Raw genomic sequence first — 23,301 nt, 5'->3', positions numbered from 1 at the left:
CTGTCTGTATCCGGCTTTGACGTAATATATATATGAATGTATTTTTTTTCCTGACTAGCAGTCGATATCAACTTTTGATGACCTTGCTGGTGTCTCTTAGATGGTAATTCGTTCAGGTTTAAAGGTTAAAAGCTTAAGTCTGTATACTTAAGCATATTACTGCTCCTCTAAGAGTTTCAGGATGGCGGTGTTCAATGTGGTCTGGGATGATATTCCACTGGGTGACGGATGTCACAAAGAAGGCGTTCTAATGGTAAACATTTGACGATGATGATATAAGGTAAATCATAATGTAGATGTCCCGTCGCTGCGCCGAGAAGGTGGAGTCAAGTACCTGTCCTTGTTCATTGCGACTAGGCCATCGGTTCTCCTGTAGATCACCATCCTGTGATGTCCTCGTGGGAGCTGAAGTGATGTCCATCGCAGTTCCGTCAGGATGTCTGTCACGCTGGTGGTGTAATGATTCATGTTGGTACCTTACAGCACGACAATGCACCATCTCAGATTGTCTTTCCTTTTTTTCTGTGTATGGGTTCCATAGACTGTTACTGTGCTCCAGCGAGGGTCGCTCCAGACTCCTGTTTTAGACCTAGATAAATAACTTGGAGATTCCTCTTTAAAAAGCCGAGGATGTTATTTGCTTTCACTGTAGTTTTGTCATTGTGGCCGCTCCAGACTCCTGTTTTAGACCTAGATAAATAACTTGGAGATTCCTCTTTAGAAAGCCGAGGATGTTATTTTCTTTCACTGTAGTTTTGTCATTGTGGCCGTTCCACCGAAAGTCTGACTTCATGTTAATGCCTAGGTACTTGGTTTCCGCAACATGTTCCAGTTCTTGTCCATGCAGGCAGTACTAATGATGTGCAGGTATCCTGCTTCTTGTGATGGAGAAGACTTGGTACTTGCTTGTGTTGAATTCCATCTGCCAGTTTTGTCCCCAGTCCTGTAAACTCCTAATATTGCCCTGGAGTAAACCCGCATTTCTCTTGTTTGTAACAGTGGGGGCACATGATGACTTCATCTGCAAACTCACAAAGAGTCGAACTAAAGCTGCCTAGAACGTCATTGATGAAGCACAGGAGTGTCATCGGGTGGACAACTGATCCATGTGAGACCCCGAAAATGACCGTCGCTTGATCAGACATTTCTCCAGTGCCTCAATCTGGCTTTTGTTACGTAGAAAGTGCTGAATCCAGGCATGATTTTTGCCCCCAACACCATGACATCCTATCTACCGGATATATGGGTACTACATTTGCTCTCTTCCAATTATCTGTGATAAAACCTGAATCATATGACTTCGAAGATATGATGGTGAGTATCAACGACCTGGCAAGTTCCTTCAGTGTACCCGGACACTTCTTGTCTGCGTTCGCCGTCTTCTTGATTGTTAACGATTCCAATATATTTCTCACTCCAGACTCTGTTATAATAATATTATCCATGGTAACTTGGGCTGACATCGTATTCTCTAGTTTAAATTGTCTAGTTGCTGGTTTACAACTTGGGTTTTCCGTTTCGGGTCCATGAAGCACACTCCGCTACATTGTATTGCCTTTGTTTTCTCTCTTCATAGATTATGTGAATGACCAGAATGTCTTCGTGCCTTTGATTTCGTTGCTATTTGCCATGGGTTTTATAAACCTTTCGATATGGATCCAGTAGGCCGTTCACGTGTCCCTCTTTATGGTTTTCTTTGGGTCCCAATAGGCTCTTTTTCTTAATCTGTAGTTTGTTTTCATTTTTGCTGTACTCTATCTAAATGACAGGACATTCCCGTTTTACTGGTTTTGGATGGTATGTGTCTGTCAGCATATCTTGCTTGTTTTTTTTTTTATTTGTTCCCCCGTTGTTTTACACCGCATCCTTCTCTTGCAATGTCTGTTACCCCTTGTAGATATGTTTCCAGTTTTTTTGAGAAGCTGTCCCAGTCAGCTCGCCTATATAGTTGTATCTGAAGTTAGCCTGAGGTTTTGGGGATACAGTTGTGGTCTGACATACCTGGACTCGCTTCCACTTTGTTTATTTCGGATCGAGGACGTGTCGGTGAATAAAAGGTTCAGTATGTTTTGTGCTCTTGTGGGGTCCATTACCAGCAATGTAAAGTTGTTATCATCGACAGTGTTGCGGAATTTATCACAAAGCTTTGGAAAATTGCAAATCCGTTTGATGGTATCATTTTTGTTTTCAAGAGCGGGAAAATTAAAATTTCTGGCGAGGAATACATTGTTTTTTGTTCTTTACGTGTGAATGTAACGGCCATTCAAATGGTTCTGACACGACATACTTTTTTACGAGTCACTCGCAATCTAGCCTCCGCAATTTCCGCAAACAGCATACACAATATTTTCCCTTTAATTAACACCTTGCAACAAAGGTAAATTGACGCTGGCAGCCAAACGTGCTTGCTACAAAGAATAAAAGTAAACTCGAATGAGCTTTGACCTTTAGGGAACACTCTGGTATCCGGATAAACTCTGGAGTGACGGTAACATTTAGGAAAGACACCTTTTTGTTCCTCTTGACAAACGCCTTTAATTGCAGTTTCTTCTTTTTACCCCGTGAGTTTTCAGTGACTTTAGTAAATATTAGACCTGGAATTGTGCACTCTGTTGGGTAGTATTATAATAAATCGCCTCTCTCTGGACGGAACAGTGTGAGTGGGTGTAACACTGAGTATTTCACGTGTCTGAGAGCAACCAACAAAAAAGACAAATAAATTAAATTACAATCTTCAAACTATACAAAATTCTGTTTATCCATCCACTACTAAAAAAACAAATACTTTTACCATACGTTACAGAGAATACTCTTTAAAATGTTGGAAAGTCATATAAGAAGAACGAACTGCCCAACTGGGCCCCTGATCGTAAATTATGGTAATGTACAATTAGTGTATGCTATTTTTAAAGTTTTTGTACCTGCCTAGTTAATTGGTAATTTATTGACAGTGCCTTTAGCTATTGTTATGCATCTAAATGCGTTACTCTGACAGATCGTAGATCTGGTGTAGTTAAAGGTAATGGATGTATGAATGTGTCAGGTTTGTTTAAGTTTAAATACAATTTATTGTTACAGTGTAAATGAAAGTGTTTGAGGGCAGCTTATGTTGTATTGTTGAGTCATAGTTTTACATAATGAAACGTTGGTCTTCGAAACGTTTTGTTCTCAATTGTGCATTGACTTGTAATGCAGACCCAACATACGGAATCTGTTGTTATCGGTTGTATATTCACTTTAAATACACTCAATATACAAAATCTTATGTTTTCACTTGTACACTGACTTTTATTGCAGAACCATCATATGGAAACTGTCGTTCTCGGTTATACATTGACTTGGATGCAGACCAAATATTTTAAAATAATAGTTTCAATGTAAACCCAACACATGGAAATTGTTGTTCTCGCTTGTACGTTGACTATGGATACAGACCAAACATAACCTGTTCTTCTCGCTTGTACGTTGACTATGGATACAGACCAAACCTAAACTGTTGTTCTCGCTTGTACATTGACTATGGATACAGACCAAACATAAACTGTTGTTCTCGCTTGTACATTGACTATGGATACAGACCAAACATAAACTGTTCTTCTCGCTTGTACGTTGACTATGGATACAGACCAAACATAACCTGTTCTTCTCGCTTGTACGTTGACTATGGATACAGACCAAACATCAACTGTTGTTCTCGCTTGTACGTTGACTATGGATACAGACAAAACATAAACTGTTGTTCTCGCTTGTACGTTGACTATGAATACAGACCAAACATAAACTGTTGTTCTCGCTTGTACATTGACTATGGATACAGACCAAACATAAACTGTGGTTCTCGGTGATACATTGACTATGGATACAGACCAAACATAAACTGTTGTTCTCGCTTGTACGATGACTATGGATACAGACCAAACATAAACTGTTGGTCTCGCTTGTACGTTTACTATGGATACAGACCAAACATAAACTGTTGTTCTCGGTTATACATTGACTATGTATACAGACCAAACATAAACTGTTGTTCTCGCTTGTACATTGACTATGGATACAGACCAAACATAAACTGTTCTTCTCGCTTGTACGTTGACTATGGATACAGACCAAACCTAAACTGTTGTTCTCGCTTGTACATTGACTATGGATACAGACCAAACATAAACTGTTGTTCTCGGTTATACATTGACTATGGATACAGACCAAACATAAACTGTTGCTATCGGAGGAGCACCTGGTAGCATTCAAGCGAAATGTACGTGTGTAGCAAATGGTTTATAATTGGTCGTCGTTGAAATACTGGTGACGTCAGTGTTACCATAATTATTGACTGATGTTCGTTCCTACAATTCTGTGTCTGTTGAAGATCTATGCTGTTTCAGACACAGCAATATTGAACTCCGAACAATCCACTGACCACCATATCACACGGCAGTGAACTGTTCTGGCCTCGAACAATCCACTGACCATCATATCACACGGTAGTGAACTTTTCTGGCCTCGAACAATTCACTGACCACCATATCACACGGCAGTGAACTGTTCTGGCCTCCACAAATCCATTGGTCATCATGTCACACAGTAGTGAATAGTTCTGGCCTCGAACAATTCACTGACCACCATATCACACAGCAGTGTCTGTTCTGGACTAGAACAATTCACTAACCACAATATCACACAGCAGTGGCTGTTCTGGCCTAGAACAATTCACTAACCACAATATCACACAGCAGTGGCTGCTCTGGACTCGAACAATTCACTGACCACCCTATCACACAGCAGTGGCTGTTCTGGACTCGAACAATTCACTGACCACAATATCCCACAGCAGTGGCTGTTCTGGCCTCGAACAATTCCCTGACCACCATATCACACGGCAGTGAACATTTCTGGCCTCGAACAATCCACTGACCACCACATCACACGGCAGTGAACTGTTCTGGCCTTGGCAAATCCACTGACCACCATATTGTCACACAGTAGTGAATAGTTCTGGCCTCGAACAATTCACTGACCTCCATATCACGCGGCAGTGAACTGTTCTGGCCTCGAACATTCCACTGACCACCATATCACACAGCAGTGGCTGTTCTGGCCTAGAACAATTCACTAACCACAATATCACACAGCAGTGGCTGCTCTGGACTCGAACAATTCACTGACCACCATATCCCACGGCAGTGAACTGTTCTGGCCTCGACCAATTCACTGACCACCATATCACGCGGCAGCGAACTGTTCTGGCCTCGAACAATTCACTGACCTCCATATCACGCGGCAGTGAACTGTTCTGGCCTTGAACAATTCACTGACCACCATATCACACGGCATTGAACTGTTCTGGCCTCCACAAATCCATTGGTCATCCTGTCACACAGTAGTGAATAGTTCTGGCCTCGAACAATTCACTGACCCCCATATCACACGGCAGTGAACTGTTCTGGACTCGAACAATCCACTGACCATCATATCACACGGTAGTGAACTTTTCTGGCCTCGAACAATTCACTGACCTCAATATCACACAGCAGTGGCTGTTCTGGCCCCGAACAATTCACTCACCACAATATCACACAGCAGTGGCTGTTCAGGCCTCGAACAATTCACTGACCACAATACCACACAGCAGTGGCTGTTCTGGCCTCGAAAAATTCACTGACCACAATATCACACAGCCGTCGCTGTTCTGGCCTCGAACAATTCACTGTCCACAATATCACACAGCAGTGGCTGTTCAGGCCTCGAACAATTCACTGACCACAATATCCCACAGCAGTGGCTGTTCTGGCCTCGAACAATTCACTCACCACAATATCACACAGCAGTGGCTGTTCAGGCCTCGAACAATTCACTGACCACAATATCACACAGCAGTCGCTGTTCTGGCCTCGAACAATTCACTGACCTCAATATCACACAGCAGTGGCTGTTCTGGACTAGAACAATTCACTGACCACAATATCACACAGCAGTGGCTGTTCTGGACTCGACGAATCCATTGACCACCATATCACACTGCAGTGAACAGTTCTGGCCTCCACAAATCAATTGGTTATCATATCACACTGCAGTGAATAGTTCTAGCCTCCACAAATCGAGTGACCACCATATCAAACGGCAGTGAACTGTATTGGCCCCCACAAATCAATGGACCATCATATCAAACGGCAGTGAACTGTATTGGCCCCCACAAATCAATGGACCATCATATCACAAGGCAGTGAAATTTTCTGGGCTCCGCCAATCCATTGACCACCATATCACACGGCAGTGAATCGTTCTGGCCTTGGCAAATCCACTGACCACCATATCAAACGGCAGGGACTTGTTCTGGCCTTGGTAAATCCACTGACAACCATATCACACGGCAGTGAACTGTTCTGGCCTTGGCAAATCCACTGACCACCATATCAAATGGCAGTGAATCGTTCTGGCCTTGGCAAATCCACTGACCACCATATCAAACGGCAGTGACTTGTTCTGGCCTTGGTAAATCCACTGACAACCATATCACACGGCAGTGAACTTTATTGGCCTCCGTAAATCCACTGACCACCATTTCACACGGCAGTGAACCTTTCTGGCCTCCGCAAATCCACTGACCACCATATCACACGGCAGTGAACTTTATTGGCCTCCGCAAATCCACTGACCACCATATCACACGATAGTGGACTGTTCTGGCTTGGGCAAATCCACTGACCACCATATCACACACGGCAGTGAACTTTTCTGGCCTCCGTAAATCCATTGCCAAACGTTAGAATTCCAAATGTATCAGCACGGGGAATATCAGTATTGTTAGTTCAGCAAGTCCTATGTATGTTCAGAGCTAACGTGGATCCTGTCAGACAGACTTCTCCATTATGTTCTGACTTCACTTTCCTGTGTGCCCATGGTTTAATCATAAGTTCTTCCTGACGCCATCTCCACGACTTCCCGACATCTTTGTTAGATAGCCCTGTTAGTGTACCCCTCTCTCCTCAGAATTAAATCGCACGTGTCTTGGTGCTGAAAAGAAACAAATGTTTTATTAACAAGTATGTTATTCCTAACGTAATTTGTTCATTATATTTATATCCATATAAGCAAGTGAGGAAAATGCAACAAACTGGATTCGAACCATTGGAGATTGCCATATCAGACACATAAGATACTGAGATAACATCAATTGATGCATTTTTCTGACTTATTTATATATTTGAGAAAGAATCCCGGTCTGACCGTTGCATTTTTCTTACTCGTATTACATATGTAAAATAGATAGATACGTGTAAGTGTACACATCTTCAAATCAAATCTAGATTATATAACACACACGTTTTCTTGATATTAACTCCATATTTCTGTAGCTACGCAGATCGTTTTGATGTATAATTGAATGATATTTACTTCATTTCGTACTCAGCTAACCAGATACTTTGTACATTAAAATTTAGTTGATGGCAAACTCAACATTATGGTATAGATGATAAAAATACTTCCTGGATCTCAAACTTCTTAAATGATAGAACCCAATCAGTACATGTTGAAGGCGTCAAATCTGAGTACGTACCAGTTTTATCCGGCGTCCCCAAGGGATCTGTACTGGGGCCTAGTCTGTTCCTATTTTATATTAATGGCATGCCAATTAGCTTGAACTCCACGGTCAGACTGTTTGCGTCCCCCAAGGGATCTGTACTGGGGCCTAGTCTGTTCCTATTCTATATTAAGGACATATATGCCAATTAGCTTGAACTCCACGGTCAGACTGTTTGCCTCCCCCAGGGATCTGTACTGGGGCCTAGTCTGTTCCTATTTTATATTAAGGACATGCCAATTAGCTTGAACTCCACGGTCAGATTGTTTGCGGATGATATACCATCATATATTTGAAAATTACGTCAGAGAAAGATGCCAGGACCCAACAGTCTGACCTGGACAAACTAGCCATTTGGGAGAAAAAATGGCTAATGGCTTTCCACCCTAATAAGTGTTATGCTCTCACAATTTCTAAGGGGAAAAAACCTGTCATTGTTTATCATTTTCTTCATGGTCAAATATCAAAACATGCTGATTCTGTGAAATACCTAGGAGTAACCCTAAGATCAGATTTGAAATGGGACTCTCATGTAGATCAGATTGAACCTAACAATTAGCTCAACAACTTTTAAAGAACAGGCTTACAAATTTTTGGTTAGACCCTCTTTAGAAAATGCTTGATCTGTTTGAGATCCGTACACAAAAAATATCATCAACAAAATAGAAATGGTCCAGAGGAGAGGAGCCCGATATGTGTCAAATCGCTTTCGGAGTACCTCTAGTGTAACATATATGATTGGTACTCTTGGCTGGCACAGCCTGTCAGATCGTAGGAAAGATGCTGTATCTGTATGTGTACTGGAAATTAGCTCACTACTGAGCAAAGAGAGAGTGCGCTATATCAATCTTAGTCACTTTTGGTCGCAATAGTGGCCTTAAACTGTTTCGTAGTTTTACAGTTGTTAGTGCGATGGTAGTGCTTTTCAGTCTTTTATGGTAACTGGTACAAATGAGTTTTTATATATGTCGGTGTTACTGTGCTGTGTTCTAGATGGTCTGGTATTAAACTGGAATAGCGAGTCAGCGGGTATGGCCGGCCACTAGGACGTGAACTATTTTGTAAAGTAACACTTAACGCTGGTCTCGTCTGCGTTCGGATAGCGGATGCCATTTAAGTTCCTCCATCATTTTGGATACGCTACTGCACGCTTAAAGATGTTTTATGAACTTTATCAGGGCACGGTGGCCATATCCATGACTGACAGGATGCACCGAGCCAGAATTCCTAGAAATTCCCACCGGGTCCAATACCAATAACTCGAAAACACTAACTAGACAACAATCATTTTTCCTAGTACCATACTAGACTGGAACAAATTACCATCTGACATCGTTAATGCACCCACTTTCAACTCTTTCAATACATCTCTTTCCAGGCACATCTATAAAATTGAAGATGCGGAGTAATTAGTTACTTCAACAGACTTTACATAACAATTTACTTCTTTTCCCCCTTTTCCGAACAAGCTTTGTAGGTGGGGTTTCCCAATCTTTGGCTTGCTCGGACCTCTCTCTCGGACTCTCCTCGAATTAAATTTTAAATAAGTGGATAATTGTTAATTATTATGTAATATATATAGTCTGTCATTTGTGCTGCATAAATTCAATTTCGTGACAAAATCTTCAATTAGTTGAAGGTGGTCACTATATGGTAGAACTAGAACTAAAGTACAGCTATTCAATGCCAACCCAAATAACGGGGTTTACAAAACAGCATGTGCTAATAATCATAAAGTTGACCTATCAGTCACATAGTCCAAAGTATGTGTGGTAGTCTGATATTTCGGACTACCAATAACAACAGCGTTGAACTAGTTACCAGGTGAAGTAGCCGCGCCCTTGCTCGACATTGGTCGACATGGAATTTTCTCATATCCCGGTGGGGTGGGAACATATTGCGCTTCATCGGGAACAGCTACATCGGGATCTATGGAAACTCTCAATCGAGTCTGCCGGAGTAAAGGGAGGTCTTCATACTTATGTCCTCGTTCGGATAATTGTGGACCTATTGGTGATTCAATAGCTCTCTTTTTATCCTTTCCTTTCTTGTTATTTCTCTTAACTGGCTTCTTCCCCGTCATGGATTTCAGATCACTGCAGTCTTCTGGATCAGTGGGGCCCACCATTTGTTCAAGCAACGCCTGCTGATAATGCATTAGTTCCAATTCTTTGCGACTCATCCATGTTGACACAGAATGTTCGTATTTGTCACCTTCAGTGTCGGGTGTCTGTCTGCTGTCCAATTTTGATCGTCCTAATAAGGGCTCGTTTGTGACTTTCGACCGTTTCGGTAATTGTGCTCCGATGGGCAAAGCGCCGACATTTTGAAGTGTCGGTCGACTTAAACCTGTCTTTTCACAAATGCCGGAAGGCTTTTGATGAAAAAATTTGACTCCAGATAGTTTGGGTGTACAATTTACTGCAGCTTTGTCAGCCACGGGTCTGTTTACGGGAGTACAGAGTGGTGTCAACTTGTGGCGGCGTAGGCCTACAGGTTTGCTTCCATCAGCTTTCGGTAATTTTTCGCGGTTTCCTGCCTTCAAGCAAGTTTTGGGGGGGTCATCTGGCGACTGTCGTCCGGTGCGGCCCCGTGGCAGTCCGACAGCTGGTAATGACATTGTTGTTAATCTTCAGTAATAACAAAATGCCTTCTTATTTAAAAGATGGACTGGCGAGGATACGCACCGGAAATACCGCTAGGCGTTGCGATGCAAAGAAATGGCACATCTAATATTATGACGTCATGAGTAACGTGTGACGTAATTTGTTTGTCACGTGGAAAACAATGCCTCGTCGTAAGCAAAACAATGGCAAAATATTTAAAAGTTTTCTTGTCGGACTGAACTCTTAGAAAGATATTTATGTCTTGATTTAGTCTAATGAAATATGTGCTTGCTAAATCTGATACTGATGTTTTTATACGTTTTATGCTTATGATTTATGCTTATGTTATAATTAGTACTGTTCTTGCTTTTTAACATGCATGTGCTATCATCAAACTGTTTTCTGATTATTTTAGTAGTTCAGTGTGTATAGTTTTGCTGCATAATCCTACCTTTTCTACTAGCATGCTTTTTACCTTGTAATTACTCTGTTTTTATACTTATGTTTATCGTAAAAATAGCTCCACAGAGCTAATACTCCAAATGTTAGGCCATATACGACACTAAATAAAGCTTCTTGTATCTTGTAATCTATTTGACTTGTGACATCGTTGCTACTTACGGTCATCATGAACTTTAACGCTAAAATCGTTCTAAACAGCGAAATAGGACCTCAGATCTTAAATCATTTTCTGTTCTATAACAATTCAGAATTCGGAATCCTGAATACATCTCGGGGTCATCCGTCGATACCGTTTGATTAACATGTCAGCTTCAGAAAAGCAACCGCTTAAAAGGAACAGTAAGGCGAATTGAAGTCTCGATTAACGTTTTGTAATAGACGTACTATCTGTTGCAATTATGCCAAATTTAATTCTCCATATTCGTTCTGCTGTATCATATAAAGTAAGCTCATTCGTTGAGAGAACGACGATCACAGGCTCTCTGTCCTTTGTTAAGCATTTTCCTCGTTAATTCAAGATAAATGATTATGTATGTGGTTTTATTAAAAAAAATGTCAGAAGGAAATACAATGTAAAATCTAATGTATCTTGTATTTTAACTTAAAAAAAAACCATCATGTGATACTGTGTCACCGTAGCCTGATAACTTTGTAGATTTATTGGACAAGTCATTCCTAACTCCTTCTGTTCCTGTTGATCTATTCTTGGAAATACACAACATTTCTTCTCTCTTATTTATCCTTATAATGACTTATAAGACTTCATTCTGGCAAAGCAATTTTTGATAAATATTGATATACATATGTATGTATTTAGACTTATTTTCCCGGCTTTTCTTAGAAAGAAAATAATTATTTATGTTACCAAATAGATTTCAATCTGTCTACAATGCTGTGTCTGATGAGTTTTATTTTAAGATTTCATACATTTAAATATGCTAAGCATATAAATGTTATACGTCAAGTGTAATGTATCAGTGTTGTACTGCTCGTTAATGTGCATGTAGATGAATGGTGTGTGGATGTGTGAGTTAAATATGACATTTATAATTATCATCATACGTCTCTGTCAGATTTTATATACAGCATAACCTGTCTAAATCGGATGTCACCGGGACCAAACTGTGTGTCCGGTTTACACAGGTGTCCGGTTTATACAGGATCGGCATGTCAATATTTGAAAATACAAACATGTAGTGTTTTGCATACGATCTGTACACAAGTGTGTCAGCATAAACAACAGAGATATGAATCAATTGGAACGTTTAATTATTAACAAAATATAAAAGTTTATGATACAAATGTAGGGCGACCTATAGCTAACATTGGATAGCGCTTATTTGTTTAGGATGTGTTTGATTAAGATTGTAGCCGGCCGAGAGAAATTTCAGGACCCGAATGAACAGGTTGTTTTTACATAGATTACTATGCCAACTTTTGTGAAACAACGCCTGTTTTCGGAATGGACAGGGTCCGGTTTATACAAGGTTAAACTACTATGATTATATAGGGAATATACCGGGACGGCAAATCACAGCCTGTTTAGACAGGTATCCGGATTAGACATGTGCCGGTCTAGACATGTTATACTGTATATCTTCCCATCAGGCATATAATTATACTCCAACGCTTTATCACTCGGTTGTATTGTTTACAGAATGTTGAATTTCAGGATAAAAGAATGATATAGCGAATGAATATGAGAAGATTTACTTATACTTATAGATGAGTATTATAGATAGTTTGGCCCTCTTCCTCTTCCTCTTCATAAATACAAATGTAAGTCCCAATACCTAACTTGTTTTCGTCACTGTTGAGACAATCTTTGACATAGTATTCCAGACTTTTCTGCAGGATAATAAAATTGCTGACATCATGTGATTAAAGAACTTAATGGAACTAAATATTACACTAATAATATAAGGCTACATTCGCGTATCCCGGTCGAAACGGTACGAACGAACGCACTTGGACCGTTCTATAAGCAGAGCTAAAAATGCACAGTTTCGGAGAATAAAAAACAATGTACCAAGAATGATATGTCCTTCTTTCGTCCGTCCACTTAATTACATAATGTATCTTAAAAACTACATGTGACTTGACATTGTTTAAGAAAGAAATAACGCAATAGTCAGCATTTTAGCTTCGGCCAGGTACGTCTGGACCCCTCAATCTTCACGTGCCGAATTTTCTTGAGGTCAGCCTCGGTCCAGATCTGTGCCTGTCGTTTTCGTTACAGGTTCAACCGGTTCAACCGTTTCAACCGGATACGCGAATGTACCCTAAGCAAAATTAACGTTGTAAAATATTTTAACGTATTCGCCTCCTTTTGAAAAGTGCATGTCATCAGTCATTTAGCATTTTCTTTAAAATGTGGAAAGTAGCAAAAAAAAATTTTTTATTTGATATTTATCCTTTTAATGCTTTCAGCAAACACCTCTTCTAATTATTTCTGTTTTCAGCAAGAAAATATTTCTTATATAACACCAAGTCCATTCGGGAAGAAGAAAAAAGGTCCCAAAAACAGGCATAAATCCCCCCAAAACATCAATACTTAAATGGCCTCTCACTTCTATCTACAACCTTAACTGTACAAAATAAGTTATACCGGCAAATCTTTAACAGTTATTCTGAAGGAAACAGAAAGAAAGTTGGCTGGCAAATGATGTATACTTAAAAAAATGTGCATAGAAAATAGCTAATTTCTGGGTTTGGAACAATGAGTTACTTCCCCTGATCGGAACTCGTTTGTACCGAAGAGAAGAAAGCTGCATTACAGTCACAGAAGATGGAAATGGATGAATAATAATAATAATATCTTTATTTAAGGAGGGTTACATATTTAGTACAAGACTAATCTTCCATATGGCCCTCTCAAACATCAAACAAGCATGTTAACTGACATTAAAACAGATTATTATGTTAAACTACAAAATCATGGACAACAAATAAACTTGTAAGATTACTGAACGCTACTATTGTTTATGAATATTTGGTAATCAGACTAACCTGCTGACTAGATAAATGATACATACACTATTGTCTATTTCTGAACGAACGTATCGTGAATAATATCAAATTATTATACAGATAAAAACAGTAAACAAACTATTTGACACATAAACTCTTTGCTCATTCGTACACACAGCATTCTTTCCCTGAAGAATACAGTTTTAATATAATTGAGTATATGTATATGTACAAAGGTAACAATACGTTCACAGAAACTTTGTAAAGTTTGACAGTTACCTGTGTGAATAACATTACTCATTTAAATAAAGAGATAGCAGATGCTGCCTAAGGTGTTTCTTGAAAGAACAAACTGTGGTCGTATTTTTAATAATTTGACCGGTAAATTATTCTCTGTCCAGTGTAAGTAAATGACTTTTTGAATAATTCAGAATTTGGTCTTGGCAATATTAGATTTTGTTGAGATGTAGATCTTAATCCATATCTATATGTGTCAGTACACCTATTTAGACCAGCTTTAATGTAATCAGGTGCCATATCATTTAAAGATTTGTAGACTAACATATACATGTGTGGTATTTTACTCTGAATGTGAATGGCAGAGTATTATTTTCCTCAAAAAGGCTTTTACTTGGTGTTAACATAGGGAGATTTAAAATAATACGTAGAGCTTGTTTTTGAATTTTTATAATTTGAGTGGTTTGCTCTTTTGATAACCCATTTCCCCACACAATAGCTGCATAGTCGAGTATTGGGAGAATATACGAGTTATAATAAACTTTCCTGGCTTCTGTAGTCAGATATCCACTCATTTTTCTAAGTAATGCAACAGCAATTGCCAATTTGGAAGAAACATTTTTTACCTGGGTTGTCCAACTAAGATTTTCTTCGATATATATGCCCAATACCTTTTGACAGGACGACGACATAATTTCTTCTCCATTGACATACAGTTTTAATGGACTTTGAATGGAGAGTTCATGCTTATTTGCTATGATCATACTAGTAGTCTTTTGCTGGTTAAGTTTCATGTTGTTATTTGTACACCATCTCAATACATGATTCAGGTTCTCCTGAAGATTTGTGGCAATATCATTAGAGTTATTTCCCTTTACATGCAGGGTACTGTCATCTGCATACATATCTACAGATAGCAGATCAATCGTTTTCTGGTGTTTAAAAGTAATTATTTGGATGAATATACCAGTACAGCATGATCAAACTGTTTCTTAAATCTTTTAGAACTTAACTGATTACAACATCATGTTTACAGTATAGTCAGAAGATAAAAGTTAGCTCTTTTACAACTATGCTGCTGATGGATGGATATTGAAACAGTTTAGTAATAACTATTACAGTAATACATGTACATAGGTTTGTTACATGAAGTACATGTAAATACTATGCTACAGTACATTTCTGATGGTTTGTATACATACTATGATACACTACATAGTCTAATGTTGCTTTTTGAAATCCAGAAAATAAGAATTATCACTATCAGATTATAAGGTAGGTCATTTTTCAATTTATCATAGGATGGAGATTATTTATGGCTCGTGTTTTTTAAAGGTTGCCTGTCCCAATACTTTCTTCTGCTATTCCAAATGACCCACAAAAATCAACCAAACACAAACAATTTTACAAGCGTGTAAAACTTTTTCTGCTCTTTTAAGCATGTTTTTTCACTGTTAATCGAAAACATGAATTTTGCTGTTTTTCAAGAAAAGAAAAATGTTACAGCACAACCAAAGGTGCATCCAGGTTTTTAAAACTATATTCCCAAGAGTTTCTGCCCAATTTGGGTGCGAGTTCCCGTATAAAACGAAAATATGCAGCACCCCCCGCCCTTTTTTTTTATAGAATTATGAATTAATTCACCTCTGACAACAGAGTTGCTTCATAACTTTTGTACTCAAAGTACACACTGTAATATATCCAATAAACTGTAACTTGAAGTCACAATATCATTAAGTACGTGACAATTGCTAGTTGTGTATTCACAAAAATTGGCGTCAGAAGTAATTTTTTCCCAAATAAAATTAATTTGCTTTTCATGTTGTTATTCACCATATTAGAATTGCAATTTTTCTTGGTCTGATAGGATTTTTTTTATTAAACATTGTGTACCCTTATAATCTCCAATAAACCATGGCTCAATTTTAAATGACTTTTATGCCCCTGCTTCTAGGCATCGAGGGCATTATTAGTTATCTCTGGGTTAGGAGGGGTCTACGATCTCATTGACCCCGTTTGGTTTTTATAGACCCGAGCGGAAGGCTAAAAACCAAAGGGGTCTATGAGCCGGTAGACCCCCCTAACCCAGAGATAACGGATTTGTCACCCTGACAATCTTTGAATACTTTATTTCTGCATAGTTATAAGTCACTTCGTGAGTTTGAGTTGTACTTGACTGCTACCAAAATAGTTTTACCCTTGTCCGTCCGTACATCCCAGAATTGGTTTTTGCTCAATAACTTGAGTTAGCCTTGACAAATTCTTTTCAAATTTAAAGGTGTTATTAGAGGGACTACTAAACACAGGTTGAGTGTAAATTTGATAAATGTCACATTTGTTGTTCCTGAATTTATATATGTATGCCCCTTGAAAATGCAGAAAACAGCAAAATGTGAGGTTTGCGCTCACTAATTTGAGTAAGCTTAAACAAAATCATTTAAAATTTTATCACTATGCTAGGAACCACTAAGCACAGGTCAAACTCAAATTTGACATTTGTTGTTCCTGAGTTATGCCCCTTGATAATGCGGAATAGCTAAATTTGCGGTTTCCACTCACTCACTTTTAAGTGTTTTTCACCAATATTCTTTTTGAAGTTTTAACACCATGCTGGAAACCACTCGGCACAGGTCAAGTTCGAATTTGACAAATTTCTCTTACTTGTTCTTGGGTTAAGCCCCTTGATAATGTGAATTTTCCGCTAACTAACTTCAGAAGACATAAACAAAATCATTTGAAATTTTAACACAATGCTAGGAACCACTAAGCACAGGCAGAGAAATCAAATTTGACACATTCACCTTTTTTTCCAGAGTTATGTCCCTTGCTTATGCAGGAAATAGCAAAATGTAAGGTTTCAAAACAACATAAGTATTCCTTTCCTTTTTAATCAGGTGATTAGAAAAAGGCTGCAGTGTGGTTTTGACACTTGTAATGGTTACTCAAAGTACCAGTATATCTGTTGAAGGGTTATAAAAAATTGTACTCTTTATGCCATAAGGTATTTTAAGTTAAATTATTGCTAAGCTCAATCATTAGTTGGAGCGGGGGCATCTGAAATTCTCTTCTATGTTTTTAGCTTCTTTCCTTTGATCATATTGATGACATTTCTTTCTTTTTACTGGCTGAAATCATGAATGTCTGTTCATTTTCATCAATCAGTCAACACATAAGCTGTGGACCAAATTGCAATATTTCACCACCTACAAAATGCCTGCTGTTAACAACATGTAAGGATAATATTACTTTGCATCTACGATCCTGCCATATTGCCCTGCCAAGCATAGATTCAGAATGTGATCTCATCAAAGCTAGAGGAGGTTGTTTTAAAGACACTGGTGAGGACCTCATTATCTGCCCAAATCACAGGTTTTATTTAGGAAAGGGATGTAAAAGTAGCAGGCTATGTATGGCCCAAGTCCCAATGTCAAATTGCCATGGAAGACACAAAGTATCCAACACTACAGTTTCATACCTTCAAAGTAAACAGATATGGACTAGGCACAGCATTTTAATTCCAGTTGGAGCAGGTAATATATATATATATATATTCATTTTTTACAACAATTTGATTTTATCATCCAAATGTCTGAAATTTGAAATAAAAAGTAAACCATTAAGCCAAACTTTTGATGGGAATGTGTTTCATCCATATTTTTGGTTAAAGTAAGCGATTGCTATATTAGAAACTGTTATCTCTGAGCAAGCGAGTTCAATTGTCATTTTTGCCAACTTCAGACATCCCTAGCTACTTTATTTTCAAACACACTCACAAACAGATTATTTATTTTCAGGCAATGTCGAGACAGCTTATTCTAAGCCCCACATATCAGAATTTTGAGCGCTAATTATATGTAGGGTGATGGGAAGGGGAGACAATTGGCTAGAAACAGTATTATGTCCTAATCTTTTTTATTTATAGGGTTTTGTCGCCAGTGTAGAAGTGAGCTATCCATCCATCTGCAAACTACAGATCCGGTTATGGAGGTAAATAGTGTAAACTGAAGCTAATTACCATTTGTATCACTATGAAATAACCACTCTGAGAATAAGATTACAGTTTTAAATTTACTAATTAATTCAACCACTGTTACATAATGAACATAATTTTTTCCTTCAATTTTTTCATAAAGGAAGTATTATTTAGTGGTACAGCTTACTGAGTAAATCAAATTTGCAATGATTTAAGGGTGCCTAAAAGGAGTTGAATTTTAGATGTAATCAAGCACACTTAAGTTTGTTGAACATAAACATAAAACGTACACATCAGATTTTATATAGAGTTTATGTTTTATACCCCCATCATAGAAAAACAATAAACCCCTATTTCAGACAGAGAATGAAGATGATTTTGCTCTACCAAAGGAACAGATTGAGGAAAATGGCAACCAGTGCATCAAGGCATCTTGTTCTGATAATTATTATGATGATGTAAGTAAATATCATGTCAGACTGCTTTTCTTATACCAACAATTATTAGTAACTAATTGAAATTGGATTAGTTATTAACTCCTTTCAGAATTTAAAATGTGTAAACGCTACAACCATCTGATCACATATTTTGCAAAACTAAAACATCCCATTTATTTCTGAATCTTTAATTTGTTCTACCAGTCATTCATTCATATTTACATTCATAAATAAATGATAATTAAACAGAAATATTTCAAATGCGGCTTTACATAAATATATTTCATATTTCAAAGAGAAATGGTGATGACACAGTTCTACCAAAGAAACAGATTGAGAATAATGGAAACCATTGCACTGAGGCATCTTGTTCAGATTATTGTTATGATGTAAGTGAATATCACACAACTAGGCTACAAAACTTGAAATATGGGACCCTTAATTATAACACAAAATAAACTATAAATAGCCCAAGAACTCATCTATTTGCATACTTTTTATAAGCTCACATGGCCTGCCTTTGGCCATGTGAGAGTTTGCCATCACTTGCTCTGTGTCATTCTTTCGTCTGTCAGTCATACTTTGTAAATTTTTCACATCTAAATGTTCTACTCTGAAACTATTATGCCAAACAACACCAAATTTGGCTGTGATGGTCCTTGGGCTGAGCAAAATTAAACCAAACCTTGCTGGGTTGGTCCTTGGTTGGTACCCGTTTAAGATTCCAAGATGGCTGCCATTACTAAAATTATAAACTTCTCTTAAGGGCCAAAACGCTTATTGATTATTTTCACATAAAAGTTATAGTAGAACAATTGATCCATTTAAATTTGTACACCATTATCTTTGGCAGAAGCTCTCTCTTGTCTATTATGTTCTTAAAAGAGGAACTTGTTTTCATTTCAGACTACTGAATATGCATTATCACAATCAAGTAATGGAAGTGTTTGGACACCATCTGCAAGCCAAGACAGCAGATCAGGTATTCCACTAAGAAGAAAGGCCTTGGATAATTTTGTAACCACTTGTGGTGCAACTCCTGTGAAGAAGACACTTGTAACAGATTAGACTGACTGTTCAGAGAGAACAAGAAAGGACTATATACAAAAGACTAAAACAATTATGTCTGCAGTATTGAATGTCTTGGTACCTGGACAAACTTGGATACCTTCAATCTGACAATGCAGGGTGCTTCCAGGGATCAACATCAGTATGTGCTATGCCATACCTGTCCGCAAGAATTAGATGTGTAAGAATTGATTTTGCTGATCCACAAGGTGGAAAATCCATTTGTGATAGGAAGGAAGCCCATATTAAGTCTTACATAAGAAGATAAGTCAATGAGGGAAATGATGTCTGTTCTGCCATGGATTTTCAGAAAGGCATAAGGGAGTCCAAGATGAAAAAGGTTTCGGTTGTTGTTGCCCTTCCTCCCAGCAAAATTGAAAATAAGAAGGCTACCACCATACTTAAACTCCCAAAAATCACCAGCTTGAACAACTTTGCTCATCAGGATGGTGGAATGCGTGTCTGGCAGCAGTACAATATTGGCAAAGGCTGTTATATACCAGCTTAAGGGACAGGAGATGCATTGCCTCATCTAACAGTGCTAGATATTTATCTAAATGAATACAATCTAATGTCCAGCAGCCTGATGTTGATGTCCAGCAGTCCAATGTTGATGTCCAGCAGTCTAATGTTGATGTCCAGCACTCCAATGTTGATGTCCAGCAGTCCAGTGTTGATGTCCAACAGTCCAGTGTTGATGTCCAGCAGTCTAATGTTGATGTCAAGCAGTCCGATGTTGATGTCCAGCAGTTCGATGTTGATGTCCAGCAGTCCAATGTTGATGTCCAGCACTCCAGTGTTGATGTCTAGCAGTCCGATGTTGATGTCCAGCAGTCCAATGTTGATGTCCAGCAGTCTGATGTTGATGTCCAGCAGTCCAATGTTGATGTCCAGCAGTCCGATGTATATGTCCAGCAGTATAATGTTGATGTCCAGCAGTCCGATGTTGATGTCCAGCAGTCCAATGTTGATGTCCAGCAGTCCGATGTTGATGTCCAGCAGTCCAATGTTGATTTCCAGCAGTATAATGTTGATGTCAAGCAGTCCGATGTTGATGTCATGCAGTCCAATGTTGATGTCCAGCAGTCCAATGTTGATGTCCAGCACTCCGATGTTGATGTCCAGCAGTCCATTGTTGATGTCCAACAGTCCGATGTTGATGTCCAGCAGTCCAATGTTGATGTTCAGCAGTCCGATGTAGATGTCCAGCAGTCCAGTGTTGATGTCCAGCAGTCCGATGTTGATGTCATGCAGTCCAATGTTGATGTCCAGCAGCATAATGTTGCTGTCCAGCAGTCCAATGTTGATGTCCAGCAGTCCGATGTTGATGTCCAGCAGTCCAGTGTTGATGTCCAGCAGTCTAATGTTGCTGTCCAGCAGTCCGATGTTGCTGTCCAGCAGTCCAATGTTGCTGTCCAGCAGTCCGATGTTGATGTCCAGCAGTCCGATGTTGATGTCTAGCAGTCCGATGTTGATGTCCAGCAGTCCGATGTTGATGTCATGCAGTCCGATGTTGATGTCCAGCAGTCCGATGTTGATGTCCAACAGTCCGATGTTGATGTCCAGCAGTCCGATGTTGACGTCCAGCAGTCCGATGTTGATGTCCAGCAATCCGATGTTGACAGTCAAGAAGCAGAGACATTATCACTTGGAGACTAAATTATTTTGTTGTAATGAGTGTCCAAAAACGTTCAGCAAATATGGAAATCCTCTGCGCCATTTGGACATGGGATTTCATATGGTACAGCAACAAAGTATGTGTCTGTCTGACAAAGCCAAATTGAAATATGCCAAACAAATTGAGAAGGTTAATACGCTATCTGCTCAGATTGCCAATATTACCCCTGGTTCTCATCGAGGTACGCTTTTACAAGGCTGGGCATTCAAATCTAGAAGAGAAGTGAAAAAGATTCACCAAAGATCAAAAACAATTTTTAGATGAAAAGTTTGACAAAGGAGAAAAAACTGGCCAGAAATTTGACCCAGAAGAAGTCTCTCAGGAAATGCGACGAATTAAAACCAAATATGGGAAAAAACGTTTTTCCAAAGATGAGTTTCTCTCAGCCCAGCAGATCGCAAGTTACTTTAGCCGTCTTGTCACAAGAAAGAGGAAGTCTTACGATTGTTTATATACAGAGGAAGACCTGCAGGCTGAGATGACTGAAGCAAACTTTCTTGAGCTTAATACTATAGCTACCTAAGTCAGTCACAATGAATGCATGGTTTTCTCCAGTGTTTTGGTTAGTTTTACATGCACTTGAAAGTTGTAGGATTTTTCTTGTGTGTGAATATTTCATGCGAGTAGGTTCAATTAATGCATTATAATAAGTCAATTATTCAGGATTACCTCACTTGTACTTGAGCTTAGATAAGGGACATTTTTCGACTGGGGTCAACCTTGGTTACTCATTCTACTGTAAATTTACACGAGGAAATTAATGAAGGATTAACTCTGTTTAGCTGGCTAGAGTGTGTTCATAGTGAAATTGAAACTCATGAGTAATGCTAATTTGTTGACTTTAAAATTTTGTGATAAACGGTCATAGGTCATATACATAAGTGGGCTTATAAGAAGGATGATCTTCTTGGAGGGGGGTAATCTAGGAGTGTTTCAGATGGTCTGAAAAGAGAGTGCATCTTTGATGTGAGTGGCCTAATAAAAGGACCAGACTATTTTATGTTATGGAGGGTCTGTAAAATAAGTGTTTTACTTTATTTTATACCTTCGAAACACTGATAAAATTTGCAATTTTAATTTGCATTTGAGACACTGAAATATGTCATCACACGAAAGCCTGTCATCCTCTTAGGTAAAAATAAATAGAAACTGGATAATTATAACTGACTAATCTTTTGAAAATTTACGATAACTGTGGGTCTTATATATTTGTGCATGGTTCATCATGTTCATAATTCAATATTCTCATCGTCAATTATCAAGAAATCTAGTTTTATATATTATAAAAACAATTAATTATCCCCCGCTTTCAACGAAACAGGGGGTATTAATTTGGGTTTGTCCGTCTGTCCGTCTGTCTGTCTGTCACGCTTCGTTTCCGTGCAATAACTACAACAAATGTTAATCGACTTTCTTCAAAATTGGTTACAGGGTTAAATGCCTTAAAGGCTCGGCCAACTTTGATGACCACTTTCAGCGGACTTCATTTGGTGGAGTTATGGCCCCTTGAATAACGAAAAACATCAGTATCTTCCGTTTCTGTTCATTAACTCTAAATAGTATCCGATTGTCTTAAAACTTAGTAACAGGGTTCAACGCATTAAGGGCTCGGCCAAGTTTGACAACCACTTTAATCGGGCCTCCATTTGGCATATCTGCAATTTCCGCTTAATAACTCGAGGAAATATTAGATAAGGCTTTATTTTCTTTGAGTTTCAAGCTATACTTATTCCTCAACAGCAAGATACTTGCATGTTTAAACCTAACCTCAATAATGTTTACCTACAATATGTCCTGAAAGCGGGGGATAAGAATTCCACGAATTTGCTTGTTGAGTCTTATTCTAAATATAGAAAAGTGGAATTTGTTTCAATTTTTTTATTTTTGAAAAACAATCTCCGATATTTTTTCCATTGTCTTGGTAGTTTCTCTCTTTTTACATATATTAAGTTGAGTATCTAGCATATTAAAGCAGTAAAATATTTAGTTTTACATTAGATTTTAAAATTATATAAAAAAAACAAGATTAGATCAATCTTTTGAACTATTTCTTTTAAATGAGGGGGTATCTGTCTTCCTTCTCCCACCCCTTTTCTTCTTTCTCCCGCCCCTTTTCTAAGTTACTCTGTACGCCCCCCTCAAGTATAATGATATAATAAATTATTGATGATTGTATACAGTTCAATAAGTATTTTACATGAAGTCAAAATATGGAATACATTTGTTTGATTTTTGTCATTGATATTCAAGTGTCATTTTCCATTTCTATGATTGAATAAATGCATGAAATT

The 23,301-nt window shown here is 38.4% G+C and overlaps 1 protein-coding gene across 1 annotated transcript; it reads right to left on the bottom strand.

Annotated features, from left to right (window-relative positions):
- Positions 1-6,162: 6,162 nt before the first annotated feature.
- LOC110446159 lies at positions 6,163-10,285 on the bottom strand. The gene is made up of 2 exons (XM_021491164.1): positions 9,401-10,285; positions 6,163-7,011 (listed from the first exon to the last, which is right to left on the bottom strand). Exons 1-2 carry the CDS (start codon positions 10,197-10,199, stop codon positions 6,965-6,967), a joined length of 846 nt encoding a protein of 281 aa, XP_021346839.1. The 5' UTR covers positions 10,200-10,285; the 3' UTR covers positions 6,163-6,964.
- Positions 10,286-23,301: the final 13,016 nt, after the last annotated feature.

Source organism: Mizuhopecten yessoensis, unplaced genomic scaffold, assembly GCF_002113885.1.
Source record: "Mizuhopecten yessoensis strain PY_sf001 unplaced genomic scaffold, ASM211388v2 scaffold309, whole genome shotgun sequence".
NCBI classification, from domain to species: domain Eukaryota; kingdom Metazoa; phylum Mollusca; class Bivalvia; order Pectinida; family Pectinidae; genus Mizuhopecten; species Mizuhopecten yessoensis.
This window is presented reverse-complemented; position numbering and strand designations above follow the sequence as displayed.

What these genes read in the sequence shown, in the direction of transcription:
- LOC110446159 (XM_021491164.1), bottom strand. Translation starts at nt 10,199, where the DNA reads ATGTCATTACCAGCTGTCGGACTGCCACGGGGCCGCACCGGACGACAG. An exon ending in GGGCGCGGCTACTTCACCTG is followed by an intron (nt 7,012 to 9,400) that starts GTAACTAGTTCA and finishes GTTTCTTTTCAG; the next exon opens with CACCAAGACACGTGCGATTT.